This window comes from Meriones unguiculatus, chromosome 15 (assembly GCF_030254825.1).
Source record: "Meriones unguiculatus strain TT.TT164.6M chromosome 15, Bangor_MerUng_6.1, whole genome shotgun sequence".
In the NCBI taxonomy this organism is placed as follows: domain Eukaryota; kingdom Metazoa; phylum Chordata; class Mammalia; order Rodentia; family Muridae; genus Meriones; species Meriones unguiculatus.
The window spans coordinates 2,787,360-2,801,609 of NC_083362.1; the positions used below are offsets into that span (position 1 = coordinate 2,787,360).

The following is a 14,250-nucleotide window of genomic DNA, read 5'->3' on the forward strand; positions in this document are numbered from 1 at the left end:
TGCTGGCCGGCCAGCTTGACTGAATTACATGCTCCAGGACAATGAGAGGCCCTCTCCCGCCAAACAAGATGAGCAGTGAGTGATAAAGACACCTGCGGTTAAGCTGGGACCTCCGCAGACATGTGACCTCCCGCACACTGAGAGAGGAAAGAGTTCTGGGGACTGGTGATGGTAACAGCTGCACTGTCCGTACCACAGTCAATCTCATGCTTTAAGCACACTAACAACTTAAACATACGTGCTCACCAGGAACTCTGGCAAACTGATCAGTCCCCCACCCCGGCCCAACGGCTGGACCAGAGAGCAATGCCCAGGGATGCCCAGTTCCTGGGTGCACACCATGCTGCTGGGGGGAAGGCATCTTTTGTTCGTTTGTTTGTTTGTTTGTTTTTGTGAGACAGGGTTTCTCTGTGTGGTGCTGGGATTAATGACATGTGGCTGAGGGAGGGAAACATCTTTGAAGCAGGAGATTCTCTTCTCCTGGAAAAGGAGGAACCCTACTACCTAAAGCCCACAGGGACAGCGTTAACCCTGGAAGAAATGGGGAACTCCCAAAACTTCTACCAGGGAAGACTCCTAACCCCTTTCCCAGTCTTAACTGCCTGCAGTTGAGTGTCCTTTTCAGCAGAAAATGCTGTGTCCATGGATAAAATAAATTGGAAAATATTTTTCTCCTAGAAAAATGGTTTACAGTTTGTGGCTAACGTACTCACGCTGTCTAGCATTTACAAACTCTCTGTGGAAAGCCATGATTTTAACCAAGACTGAACCTTGGGCCTTTGGTCCCTGGTCCTCTAGGGCACTGCTAGTAGGAGAACAGTGTTCATCCTGAAGGGGTGCTCCAGAACCCCTAGCACACTGGCCTGCTTGGAGGGAGGGGTACAGACCCTGCCGGGAGGGGTGAAGCTGGTGACAGCCCTCTCAGGTCCCCGCCCAGGTAAAGGCAGATTGCTGGCGACTGAGGGCATGCTCACAGACCTGTCTGGCCTGAGGGAGGGGCGACAGAATGCAGCACACTGAGGCCGTGGAAGCTTGCTGAGAGTCAGCACAGTGATTATAGTAATATATGCCCGTAACTCAGCCGGGACTGACAGCCGGCTTCTCACTCCCGGTCCCTTGCTAGGCACCCTTTGATGCCTTTAAGTGTGGCCTTCCTTGACGGCCCCTGTGTGTTTACCCTGTACCTCCCACATCACAGTCCGGTTGTGCCCAGCCCTGTGGGTGCTCCCTGCCGCCCACCCCTGCTCCCACTGGAAAGTCTGAGAGATGGATGGAGGTGTTGGGGGCTTTTGTGCTGCGGGCAGGCGAGGCCGGACGCACCCTCGTCGGTGCAGGCTTTGCACCACCGCAGCCGGTACATCCTAAACTTTAGCCAGGAAGCGGCATCCACCCACGATGCCCAGACATCCTGGTTTGGCCTGCCAGGGTCCAGCAAGGCCTCTAAGCCGCCTTTGAACCTGAACCTCCCAGCTGGGGGGAGAGGTGGGGTAGATCTGTCGGGACAATATATTTGAAGAACCGTTCTGTGTGAAGGTGAGCTCACTCTTTCCTTCACAGAATTGCCTCCACATGTCCCCAGGCTGGCAGGAGGCCAGCGAGAGCTTTGACCATCATTACAAGGCAGAGGGGCCAATCTGAGGCCAGGAAACCTCAAGCCAGGCTCCCACCCTGGCCCCTTAGTGTCTCATTGGAGCTTGGAAGGTGGCTATCTCTCAGGGAGGGCTGGAAGGGCCTGATTCAGATGAGCTATGACTTTGGGGACCCACAGTCCTGCCTTGAAAGGATGGAGGGGAGTTGTGAGAGATCCTGCCAGTCCCATTCACCGCACACTACACACTCAAGGGGGTCGTGGATGAAAGCCCCAGGGTCAGCATTATCAGTTAGTGTGACTTTCAAATTTTGCAGGATTCTGGGCACCGTGAGGTAGAGGCTGGTTTCCAAAAAGAGATGGAACTTCAGTCTAGGCTAAAATAATGAGGGCACTGTGGCCATCCAGGGCAGATGGTAGGCATAGAGGGCTTCCCTGGGGGTGAGAGGCTGGAGGTGGGGCCTGCCTAATTAGGGCTGCTCGGTGGGAGACTCCCTGTGCGGCCTCTGGTTGCCGTGATCACCATGCTCGCGCCTCTGGGATGAAGCCCCCCACAGCTGAGGCAGCCCAGGGTGGAAGGGACCGGAGCAGAGCCCCTCTCCAGTCTACACAGGTTCCAAGTCCACAGCCTTCTCTGTACATGCACATGGCTGAGGTGGGGCGTGGGTCAGGGATTTATAACCTTGAGGGCAGGCAGCACCTTTCCTGCATCCATGTTGGGATGCCAAAGAATGTGTGTCCCACTTCCCCTGCCGTTGCCCCAACCTTGTCTTTGAACTGAAAGATTCTAGGTGACTTTGGTGAACACCAAGGAGGTCACATTGGGGCTCAGTTGGTAGAGCGCTTGCTTAGCATGCATGAAGCCCTGGGCTCTATCCCCAGCGCCACATAAATCACATATGGAAACACACACACACACACACACACACACGTCAGTAATCCCAGCACTCAGGAGGTGGAGGCTGGAGGATCAGGCCACTCTCCAACACCTCAAATTTCCTTCAGGCTGGAAAAAGAAGAAAAATGGAAGAGGAGAAAAGACGTGAAAGAGGGAGGGGGAGGGGCGGTAGGCTATTCCATGAAAAGGATGTGCCCAGATCAGAACCCACATGGGATCCCAGGTTACAGGGGGAGGGTCTGGCCCGCTGCTATCACTAAGATCAGCATTGATCAATGCTCCACTGCAGAAGGAGACGAAGGGCCCGGAGGATACTGAAGGATGAATAAGAGTTTGCAAGGCAGAGAGCAGAGAGTATAGGAAAGCCACAGCCAGGAGGTGTGAGACCCTGTTCCCTAATCTCTCTGTTGACTGTCATCTATCCCACGAAGCTATAACAACGACACCCCCAAGGCAGGCCCGTGTTGGTTATTTCCAGACTTACCATGGGAGCTGGCAATGCCCCTGAGAGGAAGAGCTGACGAACGCTTGGAAAGGGGAAGAGAGAGCAGCGAGTGGTGGGTTTAGGGCCAGGAGTAGATAATAAGCCAGGAGCAGGGCTTGGGAGAGCAGCTACGGGCGCAGACTTGGAAAGCTTCTACCCCAGCATGGCATAAACCAGCACTTGTCACCTCAGCACTAAGGAGAAGGAGGCAGGATTGACAGTCACAGATCAGCCTTGATGAGTTTAGGCCAGCCTGTGCTAAACAAGGTCCTCTTCTGTCTCTCTTTCTTTCCCCCTGGAAACAGGGTTTCTCTGTGTAGCCCTTGGCTGTCCTGGAACTCACTCTATAGACCAGGCTGACCTCGAACTCAGAGATCTGCCTGCCTCTACCTCCCAGGGCTGGGATTAAAGACATGTGCCACCACCACCTGGCAACCCTCATCTTTAAAAACAAAAACCAAGCAACAGCAAAACCCAAACAGCCGTAAACTAACAATTAGAAAGGAGTTATCCATGCCTCTCAGCCATTTCAGCTCATCAATGCCACTTCCAACAGAGAGCCAGCCTGGTCCTCGGGACCCACTCATACAAAGTGCTAGGGGCCAAGGCTTCCTCCCCTCCGTACCAACCCTGGCCTGGGTTAGGGCAGAAACCTGGCTGGGTTTTTCACGGTTGTTTGTTTGTTTGTTTGTTTGTCTGTTTTAGCCTGGAGCACAGCAGAAGGAGGTAACATGGTCATAGCAGGGCCTGGCATCAGAACCAGTTTTTAATCCTCCACCTCACACTTCCTCTGAGTGAGTAGCCCCAGGGATCACTACCTCCCGACTCAGTTTCCTTGTTTGGGGAGACAGGAGGCCCTCCCTCCCCTGAGACCCTGACCCTGGGTTGAGCTGTCAGACCCACCAGGTCAACTCTTCATGACCCCACTCCCCAGCTTGGGACAACCAGGGTGAGTCACTTCCTATGTGGTGGCTCCGGAAGCAGGTGCGACAGTGTGGTTCCCAGAAATGCATTGTGGGACAAAGTTAGGCTGCTGGGGAAATCAGAAAAGGCTTTTCCCAGAAATAGCCTGGCTGGACAGCAGCTCGGGAGAAGAGGCCAGGCCTGAAATAGCTTGCCTAACCCTGGGGCACCAGGCAGGGTGTGGCCTGGACACCTCCAAGGCAAGGAGGGCAGAGCAAGCCCCCTCAGACAGGTGGGGCACAGACTGTGGCTAACTGGACGATGTGGCTAAACTGAGTCTCAGCCCAGAGATAACCCGGGGGCTGGCCTATGAACTGGCTAGCAACTTTGAGGACCCTGAAACATCCTGGAAAGACTCTATCCATGTCTTCTGTTCCAAAGACAGACCTTCAAGAAACAGGCCATAGAAACAGCCCCAAATAAACAATTGAACTGTCAGGGAAGGGCACCTACTGACACCACCCTCAAGAGCTGACATGGAATAGGACACTAAATGGAGAAGCAGGGACTCAGAGTGACAGCAAGAGGAAGTAAGGGGACACCTGTAAGGCTGACATCAGCTCAGACCCAGTGGCAGCCCAGCAGTAGCAAGAAGAGGCCCCAGGCTGATTCAGAGAAAGACAAATAGCCAGGTATGATGTCTGTGGCTCATGGGTATCACCACAGCACATAGGAGAATGACAGGCAAGTTACCACGAGCATGAAGACAGCCTGGGCTACAATGTGAGACCCTACATTTAAAAAAAAAAAAAAAAAGTTAAAAAATTAAAAAGTCAAAGAGACAAAACCATAGACCGTCTGGATAGAAAACAGACTCCTCAGCTCAGAGAAACATGTTCTGAAAACAGAAGCTAGACAAGAGGATATCAGTGCCTTTCTAGCCAGAGGGCACTGGGGGCTTGGACAGGGGTGGCCATGAGGTAGAAGGAAGGAGAACTCAGCTGAAGGCAAAAGGTGCGGTCCCCAGAGGGGATAGTTCTAACATTACAGTGTGGGGACGAGGGATGGGAGCTCTATAAACATGTGAGCTCTTTGTCCTGCGTGTCCTTCAGTGAAGCTTAGGTGCATGCTGGCACAGAAGGTGACCAGCACCCCATGTGACATCTAGGCTCTACAGATGTGAAAGTCCTTGCTCATGTGGCCACCATGAACATCCACTATAAGCCTGCAGCATTTGCAAAGGGGACCTAGCCAAACAGAACACTGTAGGACACTTTCCACCCAGACCCTCTGTGAAAGCACCTGCCTGACACAGCTCTCCTTCCAAGCTGGGCTGTCATGGTCTTATACTGTCCTTTAGACAAAATGCATTATTGTTCTGGAATGAAATAATTGAGATAATTTTGGTGAGTGGCTTAGCACTAAAGCTCCTGCCTAGAATCTCCCAGTAAGGGGTGGGACGTGAGTCACAGAACACCCACCTAAGTGCTGGAAGCTCTGAGTTCCATTCCTAGCACCATAAACAGACAAACAAACGTTAGGAATCTATTGAGAAAGAAATGTTCTCAGGCTGTGTTTGTGAGACCTGGTGCTAAGCTATATAAAGTCTTCAAACCAAGCATGTGAAAGAACCTGCTGCCCAAAAACCATGATGGGTACTCACATCTACTTCTCCTTGGTCAATCACATAGAAATTATCTCCTTCGTTACCTACAACAAAACAAAGAGACAACAGATGTAAATCTAGTCAAGACAACACACACACACACACACACACACACACACACACAAACCCTTGCAACTACATGCACGAGCCAGTGCCAAGTACAACCAGCCCCAGGTACCAGTTCCTGGGCGTGGAGCAATCCAGGCTGGTTTCACACTCAGAGAGGTCTACCTGCCTCTGCTTCCCTAATTCTCTTTCCCCTTTGTGAAGAATCTCACACCGTAGCCCAGACTGGCCTTGAACTCGTGACAATCCTCCTCTCTCACTCTCTCACTCACTCTCATTCACCACCACTGGAAGCATCTTAAGTTGGTCAGGACAGACGACAGGCATCTGGTGAACATACCTTGCTGTATGACTATTTCCCCAGCGATGTGAGTGACAGGAAACATGGCATCAAATATGTCACTGAAAAAACAAACACAGTTGGGAGATGTAGGTGGTAAACATGCTTCCCTCAACATATACTCAACATGTCCACTCACTGCCAACCAGCCCCACAGAATCCAGTCTGCAGGCCTTGGGGAATGGATCCCCTCCACATTTAGAGAGGGATTAAGGCCTTTAGCAGCCCTGCTGTCTAGAGCTCTATGGGCACTCTGCACACAGCCAACAGACACAGCCTGTTTATTTGACTGCTTTGTCTGTTTATTTTGCTTTCTTAAGACAGTGCATCATGTAGCCCAGGCTGGCCTTAACTTCTGACCCTCCTGCCTCATTTCCCCAGTGCTGAGGTTTCAGCCACTGCCCTGGGTGACTAAACCCAGGATTTCTGCATGCTAGGCTAGCCCTCTCCCCACTGAGTCACATCCCCAGCCCCTGACTGGATTCCTACAAGAAAGGAATGACTTAGACACTGTTTTTACAATCCAGTGAGGAGAATAAGTCACAGTAGGTTATGAACACTTCTCGTGCCAATAAATACAAGTTGTTTGGGACATGGCCATCAAGCCTGATTATGTGGATTTTGCTGGCTTTCCCCCACAACTTCTTGAGGAAAATATTTACAGTCACAAGAGTGTTGATAATTCCAGACACAGAAATGAGATAGCAGCGCTGTGGCTGTAGCTCATTGGTGGAGCCCTTGCCTCACATATGAGAAGCCCCAGGTTTAATTCCCAAGCACTCCAAAAATGTAAAGAAATGAGGCGTCAGCCCCAGATGTGCAAATCTAGGCTACATGGACCCTGAGAGTCATTAAAGCTGGGGAGCCCAGACCAGCCGCTGTGCCAACCCTGTGGCCTGGTGGCTTCATCTTCTAACTGCAGCTGTACAATGGGCTGTTGGACAGAAGCCAAGTGGAGTGAGGAGGGGTGAGCTATCAGAGTCCTGCCTAAAACTGTAGGGACATGCGACTCGCCACACATGTCCCAGTCATGCCATCTTACCAACATAGCCCTTACAGCACAGTCAAAAATGCCAGCCCTCTCTCCCGAGCTGCGCCATCCACCATCAGAGACCTCCTTGCCTTCAGGGCTCCTGGCTCCCCGAGAGAGGAGGTTGTGCCGCTGCAGGGTACAGAACCCCTCTCCAGGGAGTGTGCGTGCCTGGGAACATTCGGTACTTCCCTGTCTACTCAAAAAGGAGGGTAGTGTATGCAGACTGGTAAACTGAGGCAAGCCTCAGAAGAACGCAAGGGTCTTCTCTGGCTGAAGAATATACAAAGCCATCTTGGAAGAAAAGACAAAAATGAAAGATCCAGACTGCTCCGTGCTCCGGTTCCAACATCCAGGGAATATAAATAATTCTTTACAAGACCTGTGGGAGATCAGCCTGGTCAACATTTCATCATGGAGAAAGGAAAAACACACGAGGCCACACCCCTTGCTGAGGATTCAGAGTCAACAGTTGTTAGGGGAGGGGCCAATGAGGCCCCACCCCCTTCTTGAGGATTTGCACAGTTTATAGTTGCTGGGAGAGGGCTCACAGATCCTCACCCTCCCCAAGGCTTTACAGAGAGTTACTGGCTGATGGGGATGGAGATCAGGAAGGGGGATTTTCTTCAGTGGTGTAGCCACTGGTAAATTGCTCAGACCCTGTAAATAACCCCTTGGCCATGCTCCTGTAAGCACAGAGTTCTATGACACTCCTTGGTCACCAAAGAAATAAAAGACATCAAGATAGAAGGAGGGACTGCTTGGAAGAAGAAAGGTCAGCTGGTATGGGAGGGGACAAGAGAAGGCAAGGGGAGGTGAGCAAGACCCAAGGCATGTCATTCCTGTTGGAAATGTCAAAGTAGTCCCATTGGCATCCACAGCTACTTTATCTAACCTTAAAGGCCTGGCTATTTTCTCTTTATTCAAACACGCTGCCCTGGAGCCCTTCACCCTAGCCCACTAACATCTTGGTTTTGAGTTTGCTGTGCTCGCTGGAAGAAGGAAGGCAGTCACATGAGGGAGCTGTGGGCAGGTCTCGGGCCAGCTCTGCATGTCTGTCTCTTGACAGGGTGCTTCTTGGCCATAGCATCTCCAGCATCTGTAGGAACCATCCCAGCCTGGCTGCATTTCCTCAAAACCACGAAACAAGGGTCTGCGAAAGAGAAGGTCTTTAACAAACGACCTTTTGGTTCCTCCCACGCTAAAATAATAACCCTCCACTCATAATGGTTTTGTGTTTGTGTGTGTGGAGGCCAGAGGGCAAAAGGCTGTCTATCCCTCAGTCGCTCTCCACCTGAAGCGCGTGGATGCATGTAGTGTTGTGTACAGTGTGCGTGCACATCTGTGTGGGTGTATGGGTGCCTTTGAACATGTGAGGAGGCCAGAGGGGGAGAGCAGGTGCCCGCTCTCTCCTCCTCCTCCTCCTCCTCCTTCTCTCTGCCTCCACAGCACTGGGGTTATAGGCATAAGTGCAGCCACACCCTGTGTGTGCTAGGGATTTGAACTCAGGTGCTCAGGCTTACCCAGCGAGCAATCCTCCTACGCATGGAGCCCCTCTCCACCTTAGCTCTTTGAGACTGAATCTCTCGCTGAACCTGGACCCTGGCCAGTAAGCTCCAGATACCTTCCTGTCTTTGGGTCTTCACACCTGTGTGACTAGTGCTTTACCAACTGAGCCACCTCCCCGTCCTGGAGGAAGGGGGCTATGTGTGTATAACAGATTTACACATATTATAAATATAATGTGTGGGTATTATGCTGTAAGTAATCAAGCAGACCCTGTGTATGCCCCACCCATGCACTCAGGCAGCTGCCTGCTTCACCACCCTGGCTGCAGACACTCTTCTGAGATGTTCTCGGTTCCGCCTTCCTGATCCTAAGAGTATGATGTGTGGCTGGCATCACCCCAGCCCGCCTGAGTTGTCACTCCCTGCCCGAGCATCCATAAAGGAGGCCCGCTACTGCCCCACTCACCCTCTTGCTCACCCAATCTAACAGCTTTCCTTTCTTCTTTGGCCTTGCTCTGTAGCCCAGGCTAGCCTTGAACTCAGGATGATCCTCCCACCTCAGCCTCCTAGTGCTGGGATTACTGGTGTGAGCCAGCTCACGCAGCAGCGACTGGCCCCCTCCCTGTGGCCTCCTTTCACTCGCCCCTCCCGCCTGAGGGCTTTGCAGATATTCCCATGTTTATACAATCACAGAGCGGGCCACAGTGACCATTCCAGAGCCCCCGAGATGAGGGCAGACAAACACGATCCCATCTCCCTGTTCTATGGGCACGCTTCCACTCGGGATTCTGCCTGGATTGGCCAAGGCAGGAAGGGACTGGAAACATTTTCTGAGCAAGCAGTCCCTGAACGGAGGGTCCGGCTCTTCATCACTCGAAGAGTGGCTTAGCAGGGGCAGCCTTTTGCTGAACGTCATTGAACAACCCCCTACATCTCTGTGAGCAAACCAGTGTGCTCCCCACCCCACCCCCACCCAGCTGCATGGCCATCACAGAAACAAGCTAGGGACATGGAGACGCCAAAATGCCACTGGAGCAGCCAGGCTGGGCCTCACTTAGCACAGAGGCTAACAAGCCAGGTTTCCCTCTGAGAAACTTGACACCGCTCAAGAAGACTCAACAGCTCCATCCATGGATCTACCCACTCCCCTGCCTCCTTCCAACTTCAGACAAACCTAATCCTTTTCCTCTCTCTCAGCACTTAATGGCATTAAAAGGCCCTGGCCTTCTCTGCCTGTAAAAAGAAAAACATGTTCCCACTCTGATCCGGAAGTCACCTCCAGAGGGTTCAACTGAAGCCACGGGCAGAAATCATAAACAGCCTCCCGTTTGGAAACCTGATCAACCCGCCCTCTCTGTCAAAAACACTGGCTGCTCGCAAAATGGCAGAGGCTCTGGAGTGCCCATTGGTCAAGCCAATAGTAGAGATAAGCCCATCAGATCACCACAGTGGGCAGTGTGAGCCTGGCACTGCCCTGAGTCCTTTTGGCCACCTCTGGTCCCATGCACACCTGTCCTCACAAAGTTGGAATGGTGATGACCTCTGCTTCCAGTTAGGGAAGCTGGGGACACTGGCCTGCTCTCACCTAGCAAGCCTTTTGACAGCGTTTGCCTAGGCCATCACTCCTCACCAACATCTCTTCCTCCTGCAGCAATGGATAAGAGAATGGAGGGGATAGACAGATGAGTGGATGAATGGATGGGTAGGTGGTCAACTGGATAAGTAGATGGATGAAGGAAAGGATCAAAGAATGAATGGATAGATGAATGAATGGATGGATGTATGGAGAGGGGATGGAAGGATGGGTAAGTGGATAGACAGACAAATAAATGAGTAAGTGAGTAGATGAGTGCATGGATAGATGGGTGAGTGGATGGATGGATGGATGGATGGATGGATGGATGGACAAACAGATGTGTGGCTATATGATTGGATAGATAGATGAACAAATGAATGAGTGGATAGGTGGATGGATAGATGGATGGATAAACAGTGAGTTGGATGATGGATGGATGAATGGATAGATGAATGGAAAGATGGATGGATGGATGGATGGACTACAGAGTGAGACAAAAAGAAAGAAAGAAAAGAAAGTTGCTAGGTTGGTGCACTTCACCCAGATAAGAGGAGGAACAGAGGTGCACAAGGCAGTTGTAGACTTCCTTTGTAGAAGCTCAGGCAGAGAGTGACAGCCCAGGGCAGGACGGATGGATAGTGGATGAACATTATAAATGGGCTGGTGGATAGACAGACATATGGATGAAGTGGACAGATGAATAGACAGTGGATGGCTAGGTGGGCAGATGGATTCAGGGACTGGTGGTGGACAGGTGGATGGATGGGTGAATGAGTGGTGGCGACATACAATGCAAGAGTGGGTGGATGTATGTGAGGAGAAAGACAGACCGACAGGACTGTGAGCAGTGAGTGGACAGAAAGGTGGTGCAGCCTTTCTTGATAGACACAACAAATAGAGAAGACTGCGGCCGACCGCCATGGGCCCATCGCCTCTGCACTAGGAAGCCCTGCAATTCCATGACATGGAAGGCTGTGTGTCCAGCGATGGACACTGGGACCCTCCTTACACTAGACAGAAGTCCAGAATTCATAGTCAGGGCTGTATGAAAGTCCTGGTGGTGGGCCAGGCATGACGGCATGTACCTTTAATCCCAGAACCCAGGATTAAAGGCTGGTAGAGCTCCGTGAGTTCAAGGACAGCTAGGGTGTCACAGTGAGGCCCTATCTCAAAAACTAATAACAATTTTTTTCAGTCTTGGTATTGTTGAAGAGCATATCGTATGGTCATTAAAAACTGAGAACACGGGGCCACAGAAACACACTGGAGCACTTGCTGCTCTTGCAGAGGACTCAAGTTCGATTCCCAGCACCTATATCAGTTGGTTCACAGGCACCAGAGTGTCTGATCCCCTCTGCAGGTACCTGTACTCACACATACAAGCACATACATACACACAAACACAGGTAATAAAAAAAATCTTACAAACCAATGACACGCGTGATAAGGGGGAAAGATGTTTATGATGTTATCAGTGGAAGAAGTGACTGACAAAGCAACACAATTTAAAACATACACACACACACACACACACACAAACACCCAGCACTTGGGAGGCAGAGGATTGCAGAGCTCTGTGAGTCTAAGGCCAGCCTGTTCTACATAGTGTGTTCCAATACAGCCAGGCCTATACACAGAGACTCTGTCTCCAAGATAGATAGATAGATAGATAGATATAGATAGATAGATAGATAGATAGATAGATAGATAGATAGATAGATAGATAGATAGATAGAGTGAAACATTTGGCCTAATGATATGTCATGATGCTACCAGCTGCCTCAGGTAGAGAGGGGATAGGCAGCAGGTGGCATGAGCTTTTAACCCCAGCACTCAGGGAGGCAGAGGCAGGTGGATCTCTGGGAGTTCAAGGCCAGCCTGATCTACAAAGTGAGTTCAGGGGGCAGCCAGGGCTATACAGAGAAACCCTGTCTCGAAAAAAAAAAAAAAAGCAGAGAAGGTCTGGGCTGAGCTACCCTCATATGTCATGTGTGTGTGTGTGTGTGTGTATGTGTGTGTGTGTCGTCTGTGCGTGTATTCTAGTGTGAGTGTATTTAAATGTGCCCAAGTGTGCATGTGCTTTAGTGGGCCTGAGGACAGTGGACAGGTGCAGCAGGCACTTGTCTCCTTCCGCCCTGTTGGCTCGGGGACTCAAACACAGGCATCAGGTTTGGCAGCAAGCACCGGTGCAGCAGGCACTTGTCTCCTTCTGCCACGTTGGCTCAGGGACTCAAATCCGGGCATCAGGTTTGGCAGCAAGCACCGTTCCTCGGTCAGCCACCGTGCCAGCCCTCCACTCTCTTTTTTAAGATGGGGCCTCTCACTTGTCTGGGGTTCACCATTCAACATGGCTGACCAGTGGGGAGGCCCGAGGAGCCTCCTGGCTCTTCCTCCCTAGTTGTGCAATTATCGACCAGATGTTATGTCTATAATTTTATGTCCGAAATCGGGTCCTCTGGCGTGTGCAGCAAACACGTCACCACCTGAGCCATCTCTCCAACCCCCTTGCTTGTATTCTTGATGTTACACAGGTAATTTACGAATCTGTGTTTTCTTTAAAGCTGCCCAGTTCCCTGTCAGGGAATGCTCTGTTCACTCCTGCTGGTGCACTGGCAGAGCACAACATGCGCCATGTACGGTTGTGTTGTTGTCGTCCTGCTTGTTCTGCTTGTGTGACAAGGTCCCTTACTCAGTAGCTCAAGTTGGCTTTGAACTCTACATCCCCTTGCCACAGTTGACCAAGTCTAGCACTCGACCAAAAGACACATACCACCACACCCAGCTAACATTTTTCAAGCATGACCCCAAGGCAAAAATCTGAACTTTAAAATTTGAGAGCACATCTTTGCGGGTGTGGGTAAGACCCCAAACCCTGAGCTTAGTGCACAGGCAGAAAGCGAGGGCTCGTGCAAAGCCCACACTCTGACAGTGATCCAGTGTGCCACACCCACTTCCACTTTCTGCACCTGCCACACCCTGCTGCCTGTCCTCAGAGCCCTTCAGTCCTGACGAACAGACCCTGCACCCAGTCCTGAGCCACTGGACACACAGGATGGGACAGTCTCGGCTGCCTCCTGCCTTGTGATTCCCACACAGCTCATTTCCCCTCCCAACAGATAGGACTCCTGGGCACTGCCAGCTCAGGTCAGGAGGGACTCAGGAATGCCCTGCCCGAAGACACTCTACAAAGCCCCCGCTGGCCCTGTCCCAGCCTTAGAGGGGGATGCCAGGGAAATGGCTTAGTCATCAAGTGCTTTCAAGAACCCCTGTCTGGCTCCCGCTTGTAATTCCATCACTCGGGAGGTGGGAGCTTAGGAGCATCCTGGAGGGAGCTGGCCAGACAGCCTAGCTCATTCAGTGCCTGTCTCAAAGAACCAAATGAAAGGCTCTTAAGGAGCAATGTCCATGGTTAATTTCTAGCCTCCACATGTGTATACATGTGTACATACATACACACACACACACACACGCACACACACACGCACACACACACACACACACGGATACCAGTGTGTGAGGGCCCCACAGGACTGTGATAAGTTGGTAAGAGACTAAGGGCAGGAGGAAACGGGTCCGCAGACCCTGGCAAGGCTCCCATCAGGCAAGGCTGGGCACGTGATAGTGGAAGCCACCCCTAAGTGCAATGATGTGGCTCTGTACCTTAGGTGACAAACACAGGAAGGCCTGGATCCCTACCCACGGGGAACTTTCTTAACAATCTCTCACTTAACTTCACTTGGAGGACTCTAAGACCACCCCCACTTTACAGATACGGAAACTGAGGCTCGGAGGTTAAAGGGTACTGCTGAGGCTAAGCCCGGGCAGCATGCTCTAGTGTCTATACGGTGACCCACACAACAGGCTGCAATGAGCTCACACCTGCCTCACACAATTCACCAGAGAACGAATGGAGAGGTTTGGCCCCAGTCTAAGGAAGATGGCTGTTTGGGTCTGTGGTGAGGGTCCCATCCCGCAACCACCATGCTGAAAACAGGCCTTGCCTCTTACCAACATGATGAGAGAGGGCTCTGAGAATGTTCTGAAGACACTGTCAAGGCAGAGCACTAACCACACGTCACTGCATATGGGTGAAGATGTGCATGGCTGAGTGGACATGAGCAGCAACCAGGGCTGCGTGTGAGCCATTCTGCAGCCATTGCTCAGGACACTCAAGAGCTGTGGTGGCTCTTC

General features: G+C 51.6%; 1 protein-coding gene across 4 annotated transcripts in view; it reads right to left on the reverse strand.

Moving 5' to 3' along the window:
* The window catches only part of Prkar1b (protein kinase cAMP-dependent type I regulatory subunit beta), a 134,655-nt gene that overhangs the window by 37,126 nt on the left and 83,279 nt on the right, over positions 1–14,250 (reverse strand). For all 4 annotated transcript variants that reach the window (XM_060367980.1, XM_060367981.1, XM_021640706.2 and 1 more), the window contains 2 exons: positions 5,946–6,007; positions 5,537–5,583 (listed from right to left, as the gene is read on the reverse strand). In XM_060367980.1, coding sequence (XP_060223963.1) covers positions 5,537–5,583; positions 5,946–6,007 — 109 coding nt within the window. The remainder of the gene's footprint in view (positions 1–5,536; positions 5,584–5,945; positions 6,008–14,250) is intronic.